Raw genomic sequence first — 25,017 nt, forward strand, 5'->3', positions numbered from 1 at the left:
GCTAAACTTTAAAACCCGGGTTAAAAAAGCACAGCTAGTTAAAAAACCTGCAAATGCATCCATTTGGGAAGTGTGGTGTCCTCTGAAAATTGTTCTCAGCACCTCATGATAAAAATGTAAACTTATCAATGCATCTTAGTATGACTCAATCTCCTTGTTCTAGCTGGTTGGACATGTAGATTGACAAAAACCCGGTGCACAGAACTGACTAGATGTGAATAGTCGAGACCCATGTGGACGCACGCACACCCACACACACGCCATAGACAACATGTATATACCAAAACAATATCTTTTATTTGTAGTCCATCACCACAGCCCTGGTAGGCTATTCTGCACCAAAGCCAATGGAGAAACACATGACAAGCTTATACAATAGAGAAAAGAGAGGAAGTCAACTGGATGGTAAGCAGTACGTGTTTACAATTCCGCGTGTCTCACTCCGGACACCACACCTGCCTGACTAAATTTAACCAGATCTACCTAGCACTATTTCTATAATACCTGGCATACCTGCTGTGGATTTCAGCCAATCCTGTCCCATTCTGCTGACCATCGGGGGATTATTGCTGTGGGAATGATTATTACCCAGAGTCAACAAGAGTCAAAACAAAAGAGGAACACAACAGGAACAAGAAGAACACACATAGCACATCTGGGTATTAGCAATATTATTCACGCTGGCGGAAGTCGAGTCCTGAAAGTTTTGGAGCACAAAGTCAAATGTCGTCCACAACTTGAAATGGACTGGAGATTATCATGGTGCTGCAAAGCTGCCAGGATCCTCACACTTAATGTGGTGTTCTCAATGGTAAAAATAGAGAAAGAAGACGCTTTCTGCAGATGGTCCATGTTTGTGCTTTTTTAATAATACTATTATCTTAATGAGGTCATTGTTTGGTTTGTTATACACTGGAGTTACAAAGGAAATTAAAATAGACTAAAATTTGAATAGCCCACCAATGGTAAACAGTACAGTATTTTTAGGGGGCGTTCCTCCCCCAATGAAAGTTGGGTAAGAGGAGTTGAGAGGTCACTGATAGAATGCCTATACATACAGACACATACATACATACCACACAAACATACAATCTGTCAAGCACGCAGACGCACTCTCACGTATATACTGTACAGAAACAGTCAAAACAATGGAGCGAGAGACAAGATGGATTTCCACTAAAGTCTTCACAAAGCACAAATTCTTCTTCCTTTCTCTTGTTCCATACCACTTTCGTGACAAATTTGTTTTGTTTTTTTTTAAGTTTGAAAAAAGTAGACATATACTGTAGCATCTCCACGCTGACTTTTAGTTAGGTTGATTCCTCTTTGATGTTGAAGTCATCTTTATAGTCAGATAATCAAAAAACACATGAACAGTTTTTGCGAAATTGATGCACAACAATCCCATACATTCTGAAGTTCATGAGTCAAAATTAAATGTTCTTGTGGCAAAGATACTCCAATCTGGGCCTGTCCAAGTCTCCACTGGAATAGTTCCCACAGGACATTACTAGGTGACTGGTTAGCTCCATTCTGTTCATTTTCTGGGTAAATCCTCTCTCTCACACGTTATACTTCCTTTACTTGAGTCCATCAGTTTTCTGAATACTCTCCACACTTCCATGATCTCTACTCCACCCTTGTGTATTGTTCAAGAACATTCTAGATACAAGGTTTCTGTTGGATTAGAACATTCCAGGGCCCGGACTGAACCCCATGTCCATGTCACGTGGCCTCATCTGACCCCCCATCATCATTGTCTGCTGTGGGGGGCCGCCCATGCCCTGCAGTGACATCATCATGTTAGGTGACCCGCCGGGACCTGGGTGGGCCATTTGTCTCCCCTGCATCATCCCTCCTGGAACCCCAGGGGACATCATCCTGTGCTGGGGGCCCATCATGCCTTGGCCCATGAATCCCGGTGGCCGCATTGAATTGTGGCCAGGGTTGCCCATCGGCATGTCTTGAGGGCCCATTCCACCACCAGGTCCCCCTGACATCCCCCCCATTCCCTGCATTGGCATCCCCATCCTCGGTGGACCATCGCCCATCATGCCCTGCATGGGAAAACCAGACGGGTGTGGTGGTTTCCCCCCAGGGTTGTCTCCTCCACCTCGAGGGAAGTATGACAGAGTCTGGCTGGGCTTCTCTGATGGGATTATCCTGGACAGGTCAAACTCAGGAATGCCAGAAGCTCCCGGCCGCATTACCTCATGAAGATCTGCTTCACTGAATCCACCTTGCATGTTGTTGAATTCTGGCCCGCCAGGGGTATTGGGCTTGCACATACCCCCATCACCCCCTCCCCCATGAGGCATGTTCCCCATCCGTCCTCCCATAGGTCCTCCCTCTCCCTGGAAGCCCATGGGGTGGCCAGGAAAACCTTGGGGACCAGGGCCGTTGTGCGGGGAAAAGGGGCCTTGCTGGGAAGGGGACTGGGTGAGGGGATATCCCTGGCTGCGGTGAGGGTAACCCATGCGTCCCTGGGGCATCATTTGAGGGTTTGCCATGCCAGGATCTTGGGGATTTGGTGGTATCATCATACCATGAGGCATCATGCCTGGGCCCATGTTAGGGGCATTGGGAGAGGGCATCTGTGGTGGCATGCCATGGGAGAGAGGCTGTGATCCCATTGGATTCATACCAAGGGGGCTGAGGGCAGGCATGGGTCCAGCGTTTCCAGGTCCCATCATACGTGGATTGCCTTGGTGATTCATTGCCATACCTGTAAGCCGAGAAGCAGTACATTTATACTGAGTGAATCAGTTAAAAGGGAAGACAAGTTTAAATCCACAATTAAAACTACAAATAAAACAAAACAGAAGATATTTAAGATGTCTTACCATTATTGTTCACAGAAGGCAGGTTCGGGGAGCGAGCTGGAGGCGAGTCATCATCAGAGCTGGCAACAGTCTTTATGGCATCATGGTAGAGTGGGGTAGAACTGGGCATTGCAAACTTGGACATGCGTGACATCATGATGGAGAGAGGGTTCTGGGATAGTGTTGGTTCAGGGGGTATGGTGTATGGACTGCCAGACGGGACGTTGCCTGGGAGGGACATGGGACCAGATGGAGCCCCTGATGAGGGAGGGGCCGAGGGAGGGCCATTACCACCTAGGGATGACATGACAAAGGAACAATAGAAGGCAGAAATAGAAAGTTTTAATTCTTTGGCATATTTATTTTTTATTTTTTGATGATAATAGCAATGGCGATGAAGTGCAATGTGTGGGGAACAGTTAAATTACATGGCCCTTAAATCATGTGGCCACAAGAGGGAGCCACTGGACCATCACCCACCCAACCCCACCCCTCATACAGCTGTTAACTTGAATGAGTAATACACCTGATAGAAAGCCATCATATCTCCTCTATTTTATTTTTATATAATCAATTATAGGATTCAAGGACAGATTAGTCAAATATTTTACAGGAGATACAATTGCTGAGACCTTAGATTAATAATTAATTTTATTTATTAATTTATCCCAATATTAAGTAAATGCATCATATACATGAATTTAAAAAAGCAAGGAATCAAATATTAAAAGAAGAAGCAGAGGTTTGATGAGCACAAATAAGCGTAGAAATGCATACCTTGCTCCATGCCCCCCATCATGTTTGGTGAGGTGATACTTAGAGGAGGCTTGCCACCCTGAGGGGGTACTCCGGGACTCTGCATGGGTGGTTTTGGTGATGAGGCCCATCCTGGAGAGGGGTTAGGAAGAGAAGGAGACCTCATATGAACAGGAGAGGCACCTGCTGAACCCATCATGGAGTGGGGAGACTTCATTGGTGCAGAAGCTTGAGGAGCTGGAGGAGCACTGGGGCCTGTGGGACCAGTGAGCATGCCAGCAAGTTGGGACGGTGTTTGGGGGGATTTAAGGTTTCCCGAGGGAGAGCCCATCATGGGGGACTGCACTTGCCTCAGAGGAGGGGACTTAAGGGGGTTAACACTGGGGGAGTTTCCCCCTCCTTGGACATTCAGATCTGCTGGCTTGCGGCCTCTCTGACCTTGTGTAGGCCCACCCCCAGAAGGGAGATGGTTAATGCGACCATTACCTCCTGTTGGTGTAGATCTGTGCTCAGGACCAAAGGCTTGGTCAGCATGTGGACCCCTCATTCCTCCAGGACCCCCAGGGAAAGGCCGTCCAGGCCCCATAGGAAAGTCTCCTGACTGTGCCTGCTCAGGAAAGGGAGGACCCTGCATGGGCCTGCCTTGTGGACCCATATTCTCCATTGGAGGTCCTCCACCTCCTCTCATTCTCAACATTTCATCAGGACTCATATTCATAGGGGGATCTCGTAGTTTTGATGGGTGCATATGAGGTCCTGGCCCAGGGCCAGGCCCCATGCCAAACTCAGGGCCCATTTCCCTGCCGCCCATTCCCTGGAGCCTTGAAGATGGGCTCATCGGGCCATCAACAGGCACTCTGGGAAACATACCCATGCTATTACCAGGTTCCATTCCACCTCTTTGGTGCCCTATCATCCTTTGCATGTCCATCATCATCCCAGGAGGGAGGCCCTTCTCTCCACCCATTCCTTGGTGAAACATTGCTTCTTGGACTGACTGAGGGTTTGGGAAACGCTCACCACGAGCCCCTGGACCGGGAAACATTCCCCCAGGTCCTCCAGGGAAGCCTCTTGCTTCTCCCATCCGTGGAGGCATATCATCAGGCCAGCCCATTCCAGGCCTTGGGGGTCCCTCCATCTCAGGATTCATCATACCAGAGAATCCAGGCATCCTCTGCATATGTGGGGGCATGCCCCTTGGGCCCGGGCCCATGCCCATGCGCTCCTGATAGTGCTCTGGTGGACCACCTGGTCCTCCCCACATCTCTCCTGGGCCCATCTGGTACGGAGGTGGGGGTCCTCGCATCATACCACGTGGACCATGGTGCATTATCATGTCTGGAGGAAGAGGCCGGTGCTGCATTTCTTGTTTCTTCCTCTTCTCTTCATAAAACTCTTGCTGTAGCTTCAACCAAGCCACCTGTTCTGGGGTCATCTGATCACCATCTCCACAACCACCTGGACCTCCCATATGTGGACCCATTTCATCTTGCGGAAATGGGGGCATGTCCCTGGGACCATGTGGTGGGCCAAAGGGTGGACCTTGTGGACGAGGTCCTCCTGGTCCACCTGGTGGTCCGAGGCTCTGAGATTGTGCCATCATAGCCTGTAGGGGGCCCTGCTCAGACCTCCGTGGTGCACCATCAGGGCCTCCGTCATGGGGTCCACCATGAGACTGTGGGGGCCCAGGTTGTGGGGCATCACGGTCATCGGGGAACAGCATGCGCTGAATATCTCGCAAGGTCTGCAGGGAGCGCTGCCGATGTTCCAGCTGTTCTTGAGACAGTCCCTCTGTGTTGGCCTCCATGTTCAGAAGCTCCTGGGCTATCTGTTGTTGCTGCTGCTGTTGGGGTGTCAGGCCTGCTCCACCAGAGCCGCCACCCTGCCCTCCTTCAACTGATGTTGGAGGGTTGAGGCCTGCCTCGGGTTGGGTGACAGGGGTCTGGTCAACTGGGGCTGTAGTGTTACTGGGGCTACTGCCAGGAATATTTTTGGATTCCATGCCAGCAGAGGATGGCCCTTCCTGTGGAAGAACACCAGATTGGCTTCCTTGATTTGAAGGCTGGGGTGGGGCTGGCTCTGCCATGCCAGGTAAGGACGGCTTGGATCCAGGCTGGTGGCTCTGATCTTGGGCATGGGACAGGGACTGCTGGGGAGGCTTGGAGTCATTTCGCAGGACGTTCGCTGCATTGTTCTTTAAGAGAGAAGGGCAAAATTGGTTTAAGTTACAACACTGTCAAGATAATGTTGTTGATGTTCTCTGTATGTATGCATTTATGTGCCATCTAACGAGCTTGTGTGTGTCTTTACCAAGAGGAGGTGAGCTTTGTCCTTGCTGTTGGAGATGTTTTTCATGTGGAAGGCAATGATGTTTTCTGTATGGCCAGTAAGAACCGCATCAGCTGCCCTGAGGACAAGTAGGCAGACAGTAGATATCAGTCATCAGACACAATAGTATATATGTGTGTATATGTGTATTTGAGAGATGGTAAGCCGGATGAATGAGTACTAGATGGGACCATGAAGGTAATGCCAAGGTCAACAGACTAAGCAAACTTTTGCACACACACAACTTCCACTGAGCATCCACATCTTTGATCCCTAATTCCCAACCGAGAGTGCTAATCTAAGCCAAGCGTATACTCCCACTGAGAAACACACATGCTTGTGCAGACACACACACACACACACACACAACAGATTTAGGCAATAACTGAGAAAGTTGGGGGGGTGGAAGCATCTCAGTGCCACAAACACAAACGGCTGCAACAAACATCAAAGACATCAACAACAGGGGCACAAAAATATACTTAAGGCAATTGACATTGTTAGTAATTCCATTTAATTTTGAACTGCAATCTAACAAAGGATTTTGCTCTGGGTGTATATTTTTCTTATGTAAAAAAAAAAGGTGTAAGTGTTGAGTAGATGATTTAATTAGCCTGCCAGAACACATTAATATTTAAAACAAGTAGAGATAAACTTTAACTGTAAATACTTTAAAGTGTAACATAGCACCAAGAGGCTGATTTCTTAATTTAGAAGATACTAGCAGTAAAAGATAGTAACGTTAAGCTTCCTTACTTGTTTGCCATCTCTGTGGTGAAGACATAAACAAGTTTCGGGACTGGTTTCTGGCCACTAGCGGGTTCTGTTGTGGAGCCTTGCCCTCCCAGCGTATTGTGGGAGGGTGTGGAGGAGCGACTGAGTCCGGCATTGGAGGTAGAATGTGTGACGGAGTCCTGGGGCTTCACATCACTGGAGTTACAGTCTACGGAGAGACAACCGGGAACACCATGGTGTTAGGAGCAGCACAGGCTTATGGGAAATGTAGTGGGACTGAGGACTCGTCATAAATTCAAGTTGATCAGTAGAGTGACTACTACACATGCTTGGATGCACACGTTAACACACTTACTGAAGAATCCTTTATCATCTTCGTCACTTTCACCCCCAGAGCACCAGTCAGCTCCACTGTACGGCTGCCTCCTCTCTGCCACACACATCCTTTTCACCCTGCTACTATCTGCACAGACACACACAGCCATCAGTGAGCTCGGGTTTGTTGCTGTGAGTGTCAGTGAAGCACTGCAAAGTATATTTTTTTCCCCAAGGTGCCCAACTCTTGTTTTCTCTGACCACGATTGTGTTATTTACTCAAGAGAAAATAAAAATGTACAGAACAAGATCGGTATATGGTCTGATAACACTGTGCTGCCTACAGCAGGTCTTACCTTTCTCCTCACTGGTAGGTGTACCACTCTCTGGCTGCTCAAACGACTCCACCGAGGTGCTTCTCTCCCTTTTGACTTTCACCTTGGAACTTGCCCCAGAGTTCAAGCCCTGGCCGTTCTTCAGCCCCATTCCCCCTGCAACATTTTGAGCCCCTTTAGAACCCAGGGTCTTGGGGTCACAGGGTGAGGGCTGTGATTGGTTGCCCGTGCTCCCTGGTTTACCCTGATTAGGCATTTTAGAGTCCATCTGGGCGGCAGTGGAGGGGGACATGACAGGAGGTGATCGTACCATGGCCTCCGTCTTAGGTTTAGGGCTGATAGGAAAAGAACAGATAAAAGGAGATCACAGTCAAACTTCCACCATGCTTAAAACATTTTCTTTTTCACAAAAAAAAAAAAATAAATATGCATGTAAAACTATGCATTTTAAAATAAACTTTAATAAAACTGTTCACTTGGGACTTAAGAATGTTATTTTTTGTCTTCCTTCATTAATTTGTGACATGTTTCCACTTATAAAACACATACAACAAGCAAAAAGAGACTCTGTGTTAGCTCATCCAATAAACATGCATTGGAATTGGGCATAAACCAGGCGAGAGGAGGGGTGCGTACCGAGACAGCTGGCTATCCATGAGGTCTGATATTCCCCAGCACCCAATTATAATATCTGCCCTTGTTCCTCAGTGTGGTACCAAGGAGAGGTGGTAGAGAGAACACTAAAAAGGGAATGTGATTGTTCTTTTTGCCCTCATTTTTCCATTTGCAACCACTAACACAGTGTCATTAACAGCCACTGGGATAGATGTCTGCAAGGATATATGTACGCAAGGTTAGGTTACTGGTATTGGGAATTCACTGAAGACCTGAACACAGACAGACCTGGAACAGACTGCAGAAGCAAGCGCCATCTACTAATGACGGCTGCTTACTAGTTATGAGACTATTCATTTCAGGGAAGGAGGACACGTTCAACTGGCTGAATACACCCTTACCACACCCTAATATATTTCTCTGTCATTCTTCCTCACACACACACACACACACACACACACACACACACACACACACACAGTTGTACATGTAGCACAAAACATATACCCACAGTTCAGCCACAGAACTAGCACACTGTATGTACGCATGCAGACACACAGCTAGTAGAAAGAGGAGGCAAAGCCAGAGTTTTGGCAGTCCAGACAGCTGTTTCCAGAGGATCCAGAACCATGAGTCAGCAGGGAAAACCTCCAAGTACAATGTACTCCCTGACCCTAGAACAACTCTGGATCACACATCAAGACTTTTCAGGTAAATTAATAATAACGGAATAAGCTGATTTTACATCTGCATCACACCTGGCCTAGATTTCAGCTTTATACGGCATGGGTGAGGCAAAGTTTTGTGTCAACGTAATCACATTGCCAAGGCTTGATTTCACTACTGATCACATACCATGTAGGCTCACAACTAGCTACAGCTGCTCAGTTGCTTCATAGTTAACACTGATAAGTTCTCGGCCTTGAGTCGGCACATGGTCCTCAAATTTACATAGGTTTCATCTAGATTGTTGTGATCATGTCGGAGAGAATAGGTGCATGCTGTACTTTAATAGTTTAGATGGATCAAATTTCACAATGTGATTAACAAAGTATAACAAAAAAATGCTGCATAAGAACCACGGCTGACATTTTCTGTAGATTTACTCCAGAACTGCAAACAACTCACAACACTGTGCACCTTGCAAACCGATAAGATATGAGTATTTCATAGCATACCAAACACTTAGATGAGCAATGCAGCTCTAATCATTCTGCAAACAATCCTACGAGCCAAAGGACTGCTATAACTGGCATTTGTACTTGGCTTCAGGTTGCCTCTTTGTTTCAGATTTTAGTGTAAGAATTGGTTATTTCACTTCATTGGGCTCTGAATAGAGCATCGTGTTTGGATATGTCATCTGCTTCCAACTGTCAACAGCTTGCACTTCCCCCACTAAAGGCTGTTTAATTATTTAAGTTTAATAAAACAATTTTAGGGTTCAGTCAATATTAGTAATAAACAACAACGTCGTCTTGGATAAATGAGTCGATTGTCACGAACATCTACATTAGCTATTAGGGCAATCAGCTAAACGCGGTGCAGTTGAAAATGACCGCCTGTGCATTTAAAATGCCGTGCAGCTGTTCATAAGCAGCCTGGATTAAATGCATAACCATAATCAATATTTAGATCAGTGTTTGGCTGAGTGGGCTGTTAAAACAATCTGGATCTCAGTCACACATTTGCACACAGACCCGCGCTTGATAATCATTACCGTGACAACGCTAGACCCACAAGCTGTCGGCGTGCGAGTCCACTCACCTTTGTGTGTTGGTGGACGGGGAGTTCTTTAACCTATTGGAGTGCATTGATGGGGCTCCCAGGACTACAGAACAAGGTGGAGTGATGAGCTGGTGAGGGCTGCCTGTGTGCGCGAGTGGCGCTTTTGGACGCACGTTCCTGGAGCCAGGAACAGGATTCCCAATGTTCGACAGGTTTCCCCGACCGTCCTTGGCCTCCTCTCTCTCTTTCTTCCCTCGCTCCTTCTTGCTGAAATGTGTCGCTGCTGTACCTGCCGCCGCTGGCCTCTCCTCTTGGACCTCCAACATTCTCTCTATGTCCTTGTCTGTGGGAGTGTGTGTGCGCACGTGTGTGTGTGTAAGTGTGGGTGTGGGTGTGGGTGTGTGTGTGTGTGTGTGTGTGTGTGAGTGAAAAAGCGTGTAAAAACAATAACAATAGTCCAGGAGGCTTTTCTTGTTCAGAGTGTATTTATGAAATTCCCCCAAGGGGGCTTTCAACGGCCCTTGGGCACACTGTTGAGAAAAAAGAGAGAGAGAGAGAGAAAAAGGAAAGTTAACAAAAGTGAAAACGGGGGCGGCAGTTTTACCAAACTTAAATTGACAATCCTCTAAAAAATGTTTTTAGTATCAATCTTCAGGTGTATCATTTAAAGATGGAGAAGTTGTTTGTTTTGTTTTCCTCCACAATGACTCCAAATCAGTACGTGTGACCAAAAATAATAACATGAAGACGTTTTAACATGAATCATAAACAGGAAAACCACACCAGCGCCTGGGTTTTTCCATCCAACAGGCATTTCAGGCTTCTGCGTCATTTTGACGTCGTAGCTACGGTGACAGCCCAGACCCTACGCAGACCCTAACACCGTAGCCTGACGTGCACCTCCGCAGAAATGTAACTACACACCGCTGCGACGCAGACAGCAAGAGCTGCGATTCATCTGCTTGGTAGTAGAGTGTTCCCGCTTTACTATTTCCGGCTCCTGCTCCTTCTCCATCACCGCAATTTTCAAATTGATTAATATTGGATCACTAAAGATGGAACACATCGAGGAAAGGTTAACTGAGGAGGTTCGGAGTTACAAACATTTGTATGACTCGTCTTTGGTGAGTAAGTTTCAGAGCAGGAAGTAGAAACAAAAATCAACTCGACTGGCAAAGCGCAGCCAGACTGACAAGCGCACAAGTAAAAATGTCTCGCACCGTTGTCGGCTACGTGTGTAGGTTACGCCGTCTAGTCCCGCAGTACTTTAAATGAGCCTTAAGACGTGTCAGATGTGTGCTGTGAAGATCAACTCTAGTGGAACCGTTTTCGCAGTTATTCTCAAAAGTCTCCTGCAGCATTATGTCCATCTGCCCTGTCCATGTGGATCTAAATATCAACAGTGATCAACGTCAAAAGCTAAAAGCAATAGAGAGCTACATTAAAAGTTGAACCCTGCACCAATCTTCGCAGGAGATAATAAATTCGTTAGCATTAGCTCATTAAGATATGTTGCATTAATGTGTACGCTGGCCACTAAGTAACCAATATCGTTGTCATTCTTAAATATTAACACCACTATTGGGATGAAATAATCCAACTTCAGATAAATAAGTCATTGACGCTACAAACACTTGGTGGCATAATGCGTAAAGCGTGGCAGTGGCGTATAGGAGAGTTATTACCGTGATCCGAATCGCTGTATGTTTCCGAGTTGGTGAATGAGCACAAGAATTGCATGAGAATGCTGTTCAAGAGAGCAACCCAGCCAGTCAGATTACATTGTCATCCTGAAAATATTTAGGAGCTCTTCCAAAAAACTCAACATTGTAACTGGCTCCAGAGATCCCCTTGGGAGAGGGAGGTGGAGAGTATGAGGGGTTTCGGGGAGGGGGGGGGGGGGGCGTCACTGGGAACCAGGAAAACACACAGACTCCTGCTACAGCAGCAGCAGCAGCAACACTCGTCTCTCAGTGGCCTACAGGAGATGTGATTTACAACTGTCAGGGTCACTACTGCACACGAGCCGAGGCTGGCTTCTCCACAGGAACAGAGGAGGCTTGTGTGTCCAAATTAAACTGATTAGACTAACCTTCGAACATAAAAAACACACTGTGTGACATAGTAGTGCAGGCTCTTCAAGGAAGTGGGGGGCTCATTACTGCATATTTATTTACAACAGAAGTGCTTGAAAGAACTCCTTTCTAAGTCAAACAACATGTTGTTATTTCGCGACACAACGTGCTTGAAATTCACACAAGAGCTTTCGCATAAACGACACTACGAACGTCGAGTTACGTTTTTTTTGTCAAAACAACTGTACACCATCAAGAGAACGGGCATTCAGAGAGCAGCATGTCCTACATTTGACACCTCTTACGTTGTTTCTGGAGTTATGGTTTTGTTCCTGCAGAGTTTGGACTAAGGGAAGGACAACATTGTGCTAGCGGTGACGAAACGAAAAGAAGCAAAAAGAGCGAGAACTACAGTTTAGTTTTTCGCCATTGTTGACCGTTATTAGGTGATCAAACGGTAGCAATGGCTGGTCCAAGTCTGAAAAGAAATGCCAGACGGCCAATCTGAACCAAATCACTGCCAATAACAGCAGGCAAAACTGTATGCCGACGACAGGGAAGCAAACTTGAACAGTGTGGACAAAACTCCACCTCCTTACAACTCACATCTGAAATGTGAAGAGAAATATATTCACAATCACACAATCACATTTACTACACATTTATTTGAGGACATACAAAAAAAATATAGTCAATGGAAAGAGCTACAGTACAGATCTTTACACTGCTGTTAAATGCTGTTGTTGAATGTAAAGGCACAGATTATGCTTCAAGTGAAGCAGCTAAGGTTTGTCGTCTGTTCCAGCCAAAACTCAAAGGTGGGACAAAAAGACAGGTGAAACGGAAATGTGTGAGACACCATTAACAGTTGAAATAACACTAAGAAAAATCAAACCCTGTTCAGCCATGCAACAAACACTTTACTTGGAGCACAGCGAACCTTTTAGCGCGAGACGTCGCAAGTTAAAAAAAGGTGGGTTTGGTTTGACAACAAAGAGGAGAGCCTTGACTGAAACGAGAAGATTCCCTTGAAACATTTGTTTAGTTTAGCCTCAGACGTGATAGCTCAAGCCAGTGTGAGAGAACAGCACCAAATTGTGTGAATGCGCTCAAGGGGTTTCATCTAAACCAAAAATCCAATCATACACAAATGCGTGCAATGCGAGTACGTGCACGCGCACATACACAAACAGCAGGGACTGTCAATCACATGTTGCCTCCAATCGCATGCTAACGAGACACTAATTGGAGAGCTTGCTGACATGACTGTCATAAGGAGCCGACACGCATGCACATCAGGTGTGCGTGTTGCAGCCGGCCACACGCGCACACACACATAAACACACACAACAAAGCATCATGAACACAATCAGATTTCTCCTCTTCTAACTCCAGTAAAGACGCTGAACTGTCTATGATGGCAGAGCCGCGGCGCACACGAGTTAATGGGAAAACAGCATAATGAGGCTACGATATAAATATGAGGTTCCACATAAAAAAGGAGGGCAGAAAATTGTTCAATTCAATTAGACTTGGGGTTTCCAATGCGGGTGGCACTTAAAGGGAGCGTTTTATTTCATGCTTATGTAACAGTCATCGTAGCCTGCCTGCCTGCCTGCTTAGAGAGTAGACCCGTCCCAGCTACGTCACCCAAATTCCTCTGAGGGAGTGGGAGGATTTATACCAATATAGTATCCACTGGTGTTCTCCACCAGTAAGGTTTGGGAACAACAACAAAAAAGGACCTTGACCTTACTGCCAACCTGGTCCAAGTGGCTTAAAATTTTGAAGCAACAATACTACAAATACAATTTTTATTTTATTTATTTATTATTTTTTTTCCCCCCCAAAAAGAGAAGCACACACAAACACGCGCCATCTCTCCTCCCTCATCTCAGCCCTGCTGCTGGCTGTAAAAGGGCCTGCTGATGTTTCAGCCTTATTTATGCAAATCCCATTTTGCAGTTCAGTCACAATGGAGTATTGCTCTCTCTTTCTCGCTCTCTAGCTCCCCTACCCGCTCTCCGTCTGCTCGGCCTCCATCTCAAGAATTGCTTTAGCCCATTATTTGTTCAGGGCAATATCAGAAGCATTATTTCCACCTCTCTTCACAGTTTCCTGCAGGAATATACAAAACTGTCAGCAGTGAAATGTGATACTGTCAATGCAGGACCACGTGATTTAATTCAAACAAAACCCAATATGATATGGAATTGTCTTATATTCATCTTGTCACAAGATTTGCTTCAAATGCTGTTCTGACACTGCGTCAATCTTAAAACACCGCTTTCAAAACTATGAAATGAAGGTAAATCTTAAGGATGAACCGAACACAGGTGCAAATTATGGGACAGTTGTAACACTGAAATTCTTTACCATCCGCTTATGAAACTTTGCAGTAATTCCAGGAACTGAATTTGAGACCTTTTCTAGAGAGCATGCTCACAGCGTCTGTTTACAGACACAGTAAAGCATCAGTTACACAGCACTATTGAGCTGATGTTAGTCAACATCAGTGACTGGCTGCACCCAGATTTTTTTTTTTAAATTAGGGTGGGGAGTTTTCATTGTTTAGGAATAAAACATGCCATTTATTCTACTTTTTCCATTCTGAAGAGCTAGCTTCAAATCAATTACCATTAAACCCAAATTATTACGGCAGCCTTTCTCTGAACATAATTTAATGCCAGGCTAATACGATGACGGAGATGATATCAAACTAGTAGTTCGTCTGCAGTCTGAACTCAAATAAAAAGCTGAAAGCGATATCCTTGTGCATAACCAGTTTCATTAGTACAACTACTTCCTCAACATACACGTCACGCTTCTACATAAGTAGCGACTTCCTGAAGAACAAACAGTCGAAATTAATTATACTTTAGGAAAATAAAAAAGTTTTTTTTTTTTTTTACCATCCATCAAGGAAACATGCTTGTTGGACATCCAGAATACCCCGGCTGTGGGAACACCTGCACGCTCACCTGTTGAGGTGACTTCCTGGGAGTGCTGTCCCAACACGCCACACCCTGCATAACATTCATGATTCGCACTCGGCACACGCAGAATGCGAGGAATGCAGAGAGTCACTAAAGATAGAGCTGTGACGCCACAGATGTAACATTTGACATAATATATCTGGAGTGACAGGAACAAGGGCGCTCACACATGAACGCTGGCCTGTGACGGTTTCTATTGAAACCGAGCAAATATTTACAATGAACTTTTAAACTTTTCTGCATTCTCCAAACTATTAGCCGCTCCCAGTAGATGCGTATCTCCACCCTTCTCCGCCAAGGTTTTTGTCTATTGTTCACCCGGGTTTAAGCCTCCTCCCCACTCACTGCGCTCCACCAAGCACCAGCCGTCTCTCCACTGGTCTCTGCGTCCAGCATTTCCACAACAACAACCTTCCCCCCGCTCCCCCATCCTCGGTGCATCTTCTCCTCTGGCTGGCAGACGATGTCCCTCCGTCCCCGGGGAGGCGACATGTGTGTAATGTCACATTCTGTCATATCGTATCGTGGTGACAGAAGCCTCACCATGTCCATCACAATGATGGAAGTGGCAATGAAAACAGGAGGATGGGAAAGGAGTGTGATACAGATTTACCAGTAGAAGGGAGGGGGGGGTTATTACACAAGTCGCGGATGGGTGTCTACATCTCAGATGCGCACACATACACACACACACACACAGCTGACTCACTAGTGACAAGTCTGCTGGTGTGGCTTGGGCACGGTGCCATGTGTGGCGGCCAGCTCCAGCAGCAGGACTGGCAATCAGCACTCTGGCCCGCTCTGATCTCCGTCTCACACACTTCATCCTGCACTTCCATCTCTGTCCATCTGCCCTCTGTCTCTGCGTCTCTGGCTAAGTGGGTGTGTCTTGCATAGGCACACACACTCACTAACCTTTCTACCGAATGCAAGACAAAGAGACTGGGCTGGCGACAATGTGCCATTATTTCTCTGACACAACAAGCGTGGGTGCAAATTAGAGTGTGCCAGTATCAAATGCCGACAGCAAGATTATCGGCAAAAATATCATGATAAAAAGGCTATGGTGATATTCCACGCTTCTCTGATGGAGCACCGCACGAGGTTTATCTTTGACAAGTATGACGTCTGGACTCTACAAAAGCGTTAAACTAAATTATAATTAAAAAAAGCATTCACACAAGAAGACTGTTGGTCTAGAGAAGACACTTTAGGCATATTAATAAACGCAGCAGTGTCTCCCAAGTTTACACGCTCAGGTTGTAATTTTCAATTGGCTGTAAATCCATAACACTTGTTAAATGTACATAAATTGCACCAGCGCTGGACAATGGCACAGTCACACCGTCAACCCCCGCGCACAGTAACACCAGAAGCATGCAACAAATCGGTCCTTGGTCTCGCCCGTGTCCGCTAGTTCGGGAAGAGCAAGAAACGAAAAAGACTAGAAAATGACCAGAGCAGGAGCTAGTCTGTGAAGCTATGCCACTGCGCTATGGGAGCAGTCTTGGCAATAATTTACACTGGAAAATCCCACCAGTTAACGGTGTGTGTGTGTGTGTATAGTATGCAAGTAAAGAAGTGGGAGTAATGATGCCACAACATAACTTTGGCTGCAACTCTTTCTGCGGTCATTATTTATTCTTCGAGTTATTTTTCAGTGTCAAACTAGATTATTTTAAAAGCAGTGGGATCAGTTCGGCACTTGGTATTTATAGACTTGATATGACGGACCCGAGCATGGCCATCACTTGGGTTATATTCCAAGTTACATTCAGTCTAATCTGGTTTAGGTAAATATGTCTAAAATGTATATTAACAAATCTGGTTTCAGCTCTGAAAGCAAGCTGTGGTGTCCTGCTACAGAAGACGTGTTTTTGAAGCCAGATAAAACAGAAGCAACGGACAACATTTTAAAAATAAGAGGAAGACCGCTTGTTAGTTGGTGCTACATCGTGCAGCCAATTAACTATTAGTGGTCTCTCTTTGGGTCAGCCGTATTTCTGATGCAGTCCAATTATCCTACGGTCTGTTTCAAACTGGGTAAGATTCTTTACAGATCCCTTTTGTATTTGGTCCTTTTTCAGGTTGGAACAGGTTTTATACAAGACCAAAATTCTGAACTCATGAAGACCTCTAGAAGAAGTGGTAATTAAAGCAAGAGAGCTGTGCTGTGTTAAAAGTTCTCACTAAAATGAGCAGCAGTTGGAGTGATACCAATATAAAATGGTACAGATGCAAATGCATGGACACATACGCACGTTTTACCCAACAGCATGCTTCATCTCCGTTGAAGCTTAAATCAGAAGTCAAACAGAAGCAGCGCTTGCTTAAAAGAAACTCTTCTGCCCTCTGTGCAGACCCCTTCTTTCCAGCCTTCCCTTGACCGTGCTCTCTGGTCCGTGACTCCCTCCCTCCATCCGGACGGTCGCTCCCACACTCGGGCCACATTCCTCCCTTGCTCATGCTGGGAGGACGTCTCCCTGTGACTAAAAGCACTGTGGGAAATCCCAACGGCCAGGCCTTTCAGAGGCCACGTAGAGCATTGAGGTAAATTTAAATGAAATTTGCGTCCCTTCTCCAACGTTGCCGCTTGTAAACCTGTTGGCACTCGTGACGAACTAGCAGCATCGCTGATGTCTTCACAAAGACACAAACATCACAGAAGCAATGGACATAAACTGTACAAAACCTCAACATCAGCTGAACTCTAGTAACTTGCTTCTCAACCGATCACACGCCGACTCAGTTCAAGCATCTTTACCGACAGGAAGAACTATATTTTTACTCAAGGAAGCACACGGAGTATCCACTAGATGTTCTATCCTCTTTATCAGACTACAAAATTAGCACTTTGGAGAGAAAATAAGCCAGATTGTATCCCTGAAATACCTCCATTTACACTGGTGTGTCATTCCCATGGAATTTTAAACACACTGGCTAAGACCTGCCCAATTAAATATACAGGCACCGCGCAACATGCACGCACATACTCATACTAGTGCACAGAGAAATAACCACATGCGGCAGTACTTAGCCGTCCTAATAATGTCTGAGATGCACTGAAAACTGCGCCTCAAGTTTATGGCATGTAGTGTTCCCATTGAGTCAGAGCTTACTCGTGTGCGTTACCGTCTGAGCCTCCTTGAGGTTCCTGCAAAACTATGCATGCAACATGGCATGTCTGCCCTCCTATTATCCACACAGCAGTATGTTGAGACCGCACAGTATAAGGCCCATGTATGCCAAGCAAACTGGCTGAAGACGCGACGTGCAAATTAATGCTGATACCCTTTAATCCTGATATTAGAGACATGCTGAACATCCTCTCCTACTTTCACCCCCTTATCTTTTCAGGAAAGAGGAGATTATAATGTAGCTACAATCGCTCTTTATTGTCTCAACTCAACATCTTTGTAAAGCTTTAATAGCTGCTCTCAAAACTTTTAATGGTGGCTTAAAAAGAAAAGCGGGACTTAGTTAGCAATTACTATTTTATGCTCATTATATTCAGAGAGGAAGAAATTTATTAATTGTGAAACAACACGTTCGCTTCCTTTGTCTATTAAATAAAAACAGAAATGAATGATTATAAATTAATCAGCCAGTTATTTATTTGATTATTCAATTAATCTTCTGGTCATGGCCAAATAAATTTGAAAATATATAGTTACCAATCTATTTTCTGGTGATCAGCTTCTCGATTAGACCGGTGATTGGTTCTGACCTACAAACAACATTCAGCGCCGTGAAGCTTTGCTTGTTCTCCACAAACTGATCTAAAAGATTACGTTTTTGAAAAATCACTGAAAGAATCACACCCAACATTTATCAGGAGCTCAACAGAAGAACATGATGCATTAAATTACGAGATGCTTCCTCTCATTATCGCCTACGGTTTAGTTAAAGAACCCTTGAAAAAGGAAGATTTGACACAGCAGATTGATGCTCGTGAAATTGCCCAACGAACTCAAAATTAAAACCGAGCTCTCTGAATTGTCACATGCATCGAGTTTTATGGTAAATTGACAGAGTGGAGACTACCAGGAATTTCAAAGAAAATCCAAGAAAGCGTAGCGGCCGAAATCTCAACAACCTGATTTGTGTTGGACAGATGTTAGCTTTGTGTCACGGTGCTACGCAAATCTAAGCCTGACAAAAGTCAGACTGGTGGCTGGAGAGGACGTCAACCAGCCGTGTGGCTTTTAGCATGGACAGTTGAGGTGACGGCGGGTCACAAAGGAATCACAGGTTCCTCCTGAGAGCAGCTCTGCTCGAGAAGACCCCTCGCCTCGTAGCAGCCCGTCTGTGCCATAACTGTCAATCACAGCAGACAAACATGAAAGCAGATTGATTGGTACATTCTGACTCAGCCAGACATATCCCTGAGGATCTTGTATGGGCAACAACCCCGCCGCACATCCACACATATGAGACCACGACCTCCTACGCCAAACAGATATGAAACGCTGCTATTAGGAAAACACATTAAATACATACACAGCTGTTTGGAAAGGCACACTAGGCTGTAAAGAGTACAAGAACCACTGCAATTTATCCTTACCGTGTTTGTAACTGATTACTAATCAACAACAATCAGCACAGAAATTGATTAAATAAATTAACTAAACACAACCAATTTTCTTGTACTTGCTGAAACGGTTTGTGGTATGAATGACCTGAGACCGAGCAGTAGATAATTGGACCATTTTATCTACTGAAAGCACTTAACACCACTCCTACAGCAACAGAGCCTTATTTATTTAATATTTGGATTCTTCGCATTATTTTAATACTACAATACTATCCCTGTGCATGTTCTCTGTAGTATTGTCTCCCATCTTAACTGGCCAATACGTAGCCTTGCGTTTGACAAGCGACATACAAAGGAACAATGACCCCTTTTCCACTTTTTCTCACTGTAAATACCAATTCTGATAAGTGGCATCAATCCGATACCTGTCCGTTTATTTTCTTTCACAAAGAATCTGTGCATCCCATTTACTGTTACTGACCAATTACTGATTTTTATTACGTTGTGTTTAGAAGAAGCTTTATAAAACCGTGTGGTCGGAAAACACATTAATGTGAATCGGTCATGTATGACTAAAACCTTAATAGATTGATAAAGTCGTTACAGATGCCAATACATATCCAGTGCATCCGATCAGATCAATACATCTAATGACACACAAGACATGTCAATTATCCATCATGATTGCTGCGGGGGGGAAACTGCAGATCAATAAATCAATAGCCACAGAAATCAAAAGTTTACCCTAACACTGATCTGCTAATAACTTTTACAATCACATCAAACTATCGTCTACAAACTCGGGAGTGCGAAATGTCTTCTATCAAGCCATATTGTTCCTTTAAAAATATATTTTTAATATTCTTCTTGAGTATAATTTGTGAATGTTAGTGTATTAGAACCATTATATTTTCATATTCTGTGGAGAATATGAAAAATAGACTGTGCGCTAATGCAATTTCAAGTTTTACCGGAGTTAATTCACATCAAAGTATTTGAATTCATTTGAAAGCCATGGAGTGTATATCAACCACCTGGATTAAAGTTTTATTGCTCTATGAGTCTATAGCAATAATTCAGCTACACTTTCCAAAGCATGTAAACCTAAAATGGTGTGTTGAGGCAAAAGAGTGCACTAATACACCACAAAACGCCTAACTGAATATCCTCGGTTTTTACTGCATCCCTTGGGGCATCCTACATAATTTCTGTACTATGGAGGCCTGACTACTGTAAGAGTCATTCAGCAGATGAATTGAAATTCCTTAATGAATTGTGAATGGATGCCTTTGTCAGAAAACCAGGTGAATGGAAAACTGATATGTTTGATTAACGTGAATGCTTCCTACTTTATGAGAACCATCACAGAAAAAACACGCAGATGCTACAGAGTGAAAATAAACATTTCAACCAAGAGAAAAACAGACACACACGGGTCTAATCTACTGTATGACTGGGAGGTGTGGGGGTTGGGGGGGGTATCCCCCACGCCACCCACTACACAGGCAAAGACACAAACCGCCTCTCCAACATTCCCTCCGTGTCATACACAACACAAGCCTTGCGAGTTTTAATTAGAAAACCCATGAAGCAAACAAATGCAGTGAAACATGAGAGGCCGATAGACGGAGGCAAAAATAAATCCTTTGCCGCTTCACATCAATATCCATTTCCCTGCGTCCTTCACCTCGCTGTGGTTTCTGGTTAACACGCGTCCGACTAGATAGCAGATAAATAAACAGCGTGCACGGCGTTCTCGGTGAGAGCGCACTGACCGCGTTGTGTCCTCAGCATGTGCAGATCAGAGAATGAGACCAAACGCTGCGCTGATAGTCCAAAGCAGCTCTAAGGTCCTTTTTCCTCACGCCGCTTCACCCCCCAGAGCATCAACAGCGGCTGAACAGTGCAACTGCTCCACAATCCAAGGCGTCTCATATCAGAATGCGGGCACCTCCGCAGATAAATGTCAAACAGATAGTGACCAACATTAGGAAGAGCCTGTGCCTGGCTTCTTACAGTTGCATCACAGGAGTGTTAAGCTATCAATTTATGGCACCGGTTAGTCTTTGACACCCGTGTTTGTTGCTACGGTGAGATTGTCACACCACTATTATGTTTTTAAAAAAAACAAACAAAAAAAAACATTACAGTGTGGAAAATGCATGAAATGATAGAGAGGAAACACGGGTGTCTTAAACAAAGAGACTGTGTCCAAAATGCAAAATCACCACCTTGTTCACTCAGTCACAAGTCCCTGCAGTGAGATGTAGAAATTTCCAACACTTTCATGGACATTATTTGGTGATTTTTAAAAAAATATATAACCCGCTGCAGGAATGTATAAGGATTTAACAGACTGCTGCAAATACAGAGAGATTTCCTGCACAGCCCTTATGATCCTGTCATGTCTTGTGGTACTCGCTTCATAGCAACGAAAGCAGTAGGGATATTTACGTGCAGTCTGTCATGTAGGTCTCAGAAGTGTGTGTGATAAAGTGTGAAGCAAAACAAATAATTAAAGGAGAAAAAAAAAAAAAAAAAATAGAGTTGAGCTGGGTTACCTCAGAAGCCCCCCTGCCCTTTCAGCAGGGCCTCATATGGAGAACCAGGCCTCAGGTCCCCTGGGCACTGATGTCTGCTCTCCACTCGACTCCTCCCAGTCAGCCACGGAGGCTGTGCAGGAACCTGGCCCACTCACGACAACCTACAGCCACAAGTCATTCACACCTGGAACAGAGGGAGGAGAACTTTGCTCATCGGGTGAAACGCCAAACAAGCAAATGGCAAGGAAAAGCACTCAGTCACTCGTGTTGACAAGACCAGCATGTACTAAACACATAACCAGTGCAAGGCAGAGGTCATTAGGGGCTACAGTAACAGTGTAAGAGTGCCTTTTTAACCCAGACACTCATTTATACTTCAGTTATCGACTGGCGTACACATAAGGGATTACAAGGCAGCCTGTGATACTCTATGAAGAGCTTCCTCGCTACTCTGCATCCTGGACGACTTTCTCTTTCGCGGAGAGTAAAAATTAGATTTTTTTTTTTTGTTTGTTTTTTGTCGAGATGCAAGTTAAAAGTAGTGAGCATAGAAAAAGACACATGAAACGGCACAGAGGCAATACGAGAGATATGCATTAATAGCACACCAGCAGTTGTTGCCTAGCAATTGAAGAGACCTGTAAGAGGACGGTCTTTAGTTCAGTCTGAGCAACTGGTATCTAAAACTGTCAATGGACGAATACACTGAAGGCTTCGCTGCAAAGTTACACGGGAGGGGTGAGATCTCTCACCCCGATTACCCTCACAATAAAGCCAATATCATGTTAAATAAGCATGTCTTGGAAATTTTATTAATCTGTGCAACAAAAAAAATGTTAAAATAAAGGGCAACTAATTATTTTTGGGTCCATTTTTTTTGGATGAAAGGGTAAAAAAACTTGAAGGGAAAGCGAGCTAACAAAACTCCCAGGTGACTTCTTGATGTCTTTTACTTTCCACTACTACACGACCTGTGGATTTATTTATTATCCACCCCCACCCCCCACTTCACTCCACTCCACTCACGAGTCAAGTTAAACCAGATTGGTAAAAATGTAAAGAGTGAGCACATTGTTTAGCTCTCTCTGGTCTTGCCAAGGTAGCACAATGCCACAAGTTACTCTCAAACGGGCCTACTCGAGGAAGTCGTCCCCTAAAATATACACAGACATGTACAAAGCAAAAAAAAAAAAAAAAAAAACTCTGCAAATAAACCTAAAGCACACAGCGGCTTCAGGGACTAGACTTTCCCCCCTCTGAAATCTCAGCGCCTCACTGGACAACTCTTGGCGGACAAAGTAATTCCATGGCGCTTGAAAACTCCAGGAACTTTTTTTTCTTTTTCCTAAAAGAAGTTGTTCCTGTTTCGCCAGAGAACTGGTGTGTGTGTGTGTGTGTCGGTGGTGGTGGTGGTGGTGGGGGGAGGGAAGGGAGGACTTCAGCACTCGCATTCATGGAGCCTCGGCCAGCGCAAACAAAGTCTTCCCCGAAGAGGGAGGCAGTGGACGGCGGCTGAGAGGCGAAGAACAACGACGTCGGCCACAAGCTTCACACAGAGAGACACACACACACACACGCGCGCACGCACGCACACAGAAATAAAATAAAAAAAAAATAAAAAAAATAACAAACCACACACACACCATACGAGATGGGATTCATTTCAGGGCTTTGTTTGTTAATAAAACAACTCAGGCCCGCCTTGGGCAAACGTTCATTTTCAAGTTCTGCTAGCTCCGTTAACAATGTAACAATTAAATCGCTCGGCAGATGATAGGGCTGGCCGACACAATCACCAGCCGAGGCCTATAATCTTCGCTACGCGTTTATAAATCAGACCAAACACATTTTTCTTTTTTTTTTTAAATAAAGGTAAATACAATACCAACGGTGTGGTGCTCCCGAAGAATGCAGAACATGCATGCTGCATTGTATCCCTTTTTCATTTTCACGAAGCACGGGCGGTCCTCCAGTATAATGGGGTAAAAACCAATATTTCTCCGCGGGTTTCACACCACGCCGCAAACATCGTGAATAATCCGCTTTTGTTGCGCTGGAGGGTGGGTGGTAAGAAGGAGGAAAAAAAAAAAAAAAAGAGAGAGAGAGAGACGGCGTTTACGGTTGAAATGGTGCTCACTGTCTGCCAGGCCAGACGCGACGTGGGTTTAGCTAGCCAGCCTTCGGGGACAGAGGCAGAGAAGAACGGATACCGGAGTGAGATGTCCCCGGGAGGAGGACCCGCGTGTGCCCGTTGCCAGGAGGCGAGCCGCGGTACCGACACTTTCCAGCTAGATGTGAAAAAAGGGGAACACTCACCTGGAATGTTAGCTTAATTTCCGCTCTTCCCGGGCGACGAGTTAACACCGCACGCTTAGCAAATCACAACATTTTCACGGCAACATTATAAAATGGGAATACGTCTCCCCCCCTTTCGCCCGAGCTTTCCAGTGGTCCTACTCCATTACATCCCAGTCAAGATTTCCTGTCGTCTCTCACACCCCCCTCCGTTCCAGGCGCGATGGTTTAGCCCGAATTCTAAGTAGCAATTCTAGGTCAGGTCTGTGTGCCAGTGAGAATGTTACTGTCGGACAGCCGAGAGACGCCAATGTCCATCTCCATGTGGCACAGTAAACTCAGCAAAGATGCACGCAAACCCAAAGAAGAAGACAGTCTCTTCTTTAAAAAAAAAAAAGAACTATTCTCTTTAGTTTCCAAGAGTAACACTTTCATAATAGTAGTTACCTGGAACTTCCCCATATCAAAGCACGTAGGCGTAGCCAAGCATCAAACTTTGTGGAAGTTGGCAGGAAATAGTTTTGAGTGCATGTGCACCGTTTATGTTCGATTGGCTAAACGACTAATCGAATCGCCGTCTATTTTGATGAATGGAAATGTTTTTTCCATTCAAAAACACGTTCTAGTCTCAGGTTCCCATCTGCCTTTCTTTGCTTTATATGGTAGTATATTAAACACCTCAATGTTTATGCGCACAGTTCAAGCTTTCAACTTTAAGAATCTGTATTGAGTACTTCAGGTAGTATGGATCCAACTGTTAATCCAGAGAATCACAGACAGATCAGTCTGTAACTACTGTAATTGTTCGCCGGAGCCTGGTGTTTTTACAACCTGGATCTTTTCATTTTTTTCGTCCAGATGTTTTCCTCCTTTAATGAAGCTGTCTGTTAAGCAACAGCTGCGTTAAAGTGTCTTTAAGAGTCACTTACTTAGCTCCATTTGC

The 25,017-nt window shown here is 45.0% G+C and overlaps 1 protein-coding gene across 1 annotated transcript; it reads right to left on the reverse strand.

The window, feature by feature from the left end:
* Positions 1-274: 274 nt before the first annotated feature.
* bcl9 (BCL9 transcription coactivator) lies at positions 275-24,426 on the reverse strand. The gene is made up of 10 exons (XM_084544864.1): positions 23,665-24,426; positions 21,798-21,963; positions 9,671-10,161; positions 7,313-7,626; positions 6,997-7,104; positions 6,663-6,849; positions 5,889-5,985; positions 3,600-5,772; positions 2,844-3,116; positions 275-2,725 (listed from the first exon to the last, which is right to left on the reverse strand). Exons 3-10 carry the CDS (start codon positions 9,955-9,957, stop codon positions 1,686-1,688), a joined length of 4,479 nt encoding a protein of 1,492 aa, XP_084400990.1. The 5' UTR covers positions 9,958-10,161; positions 21,798-21,963; positions 23,665-24,426; the 3' UTR covers positions 275-1,685.
* Positions 24,427-25,017: the final 591 nt, after the last annotated feature.

Source organism: Chelon labrosus (assembly GCF_963514085.1).
Source record: "Chelon labrosus genome assembly, chromosome: 5".
Classification (NCBI taxonomy): domain Eukaryota; kingdom Metazoa; phylum Chordata; class Actinopteri; order Mugiliformes; family Mugilidae; genus Chelon; species Chelon labrosus.

What these genes read in the sequence shown, in the direction of transcription:
- bcl9 (XM_084544864.1), bottom strand. Translation starts at nt 9,957, where the DNA reads ATGTTGGAGGTCCAAGAGGAGAGGCCAGCGGCGGCAGGTACAGCAGCG. An exon ending in CCGTCCACCAACACACAAAG is followed by an intron (nt 7,627 to 9,670) that starts GTGAGTGGACTC and finishes TTTTCCTATCAG; the next exon opens with CCCTAAACCTAAGACGGAGG. An exon ending in AGATGATAAAGGATTCTTCA is followed by an intron (nt 6,850 to 6,996) that starts GTAAGTGTGTTA and finishes GTCTCTCCGTAG; the next exon opens with ACTGTAACTCCAGTGATGTG.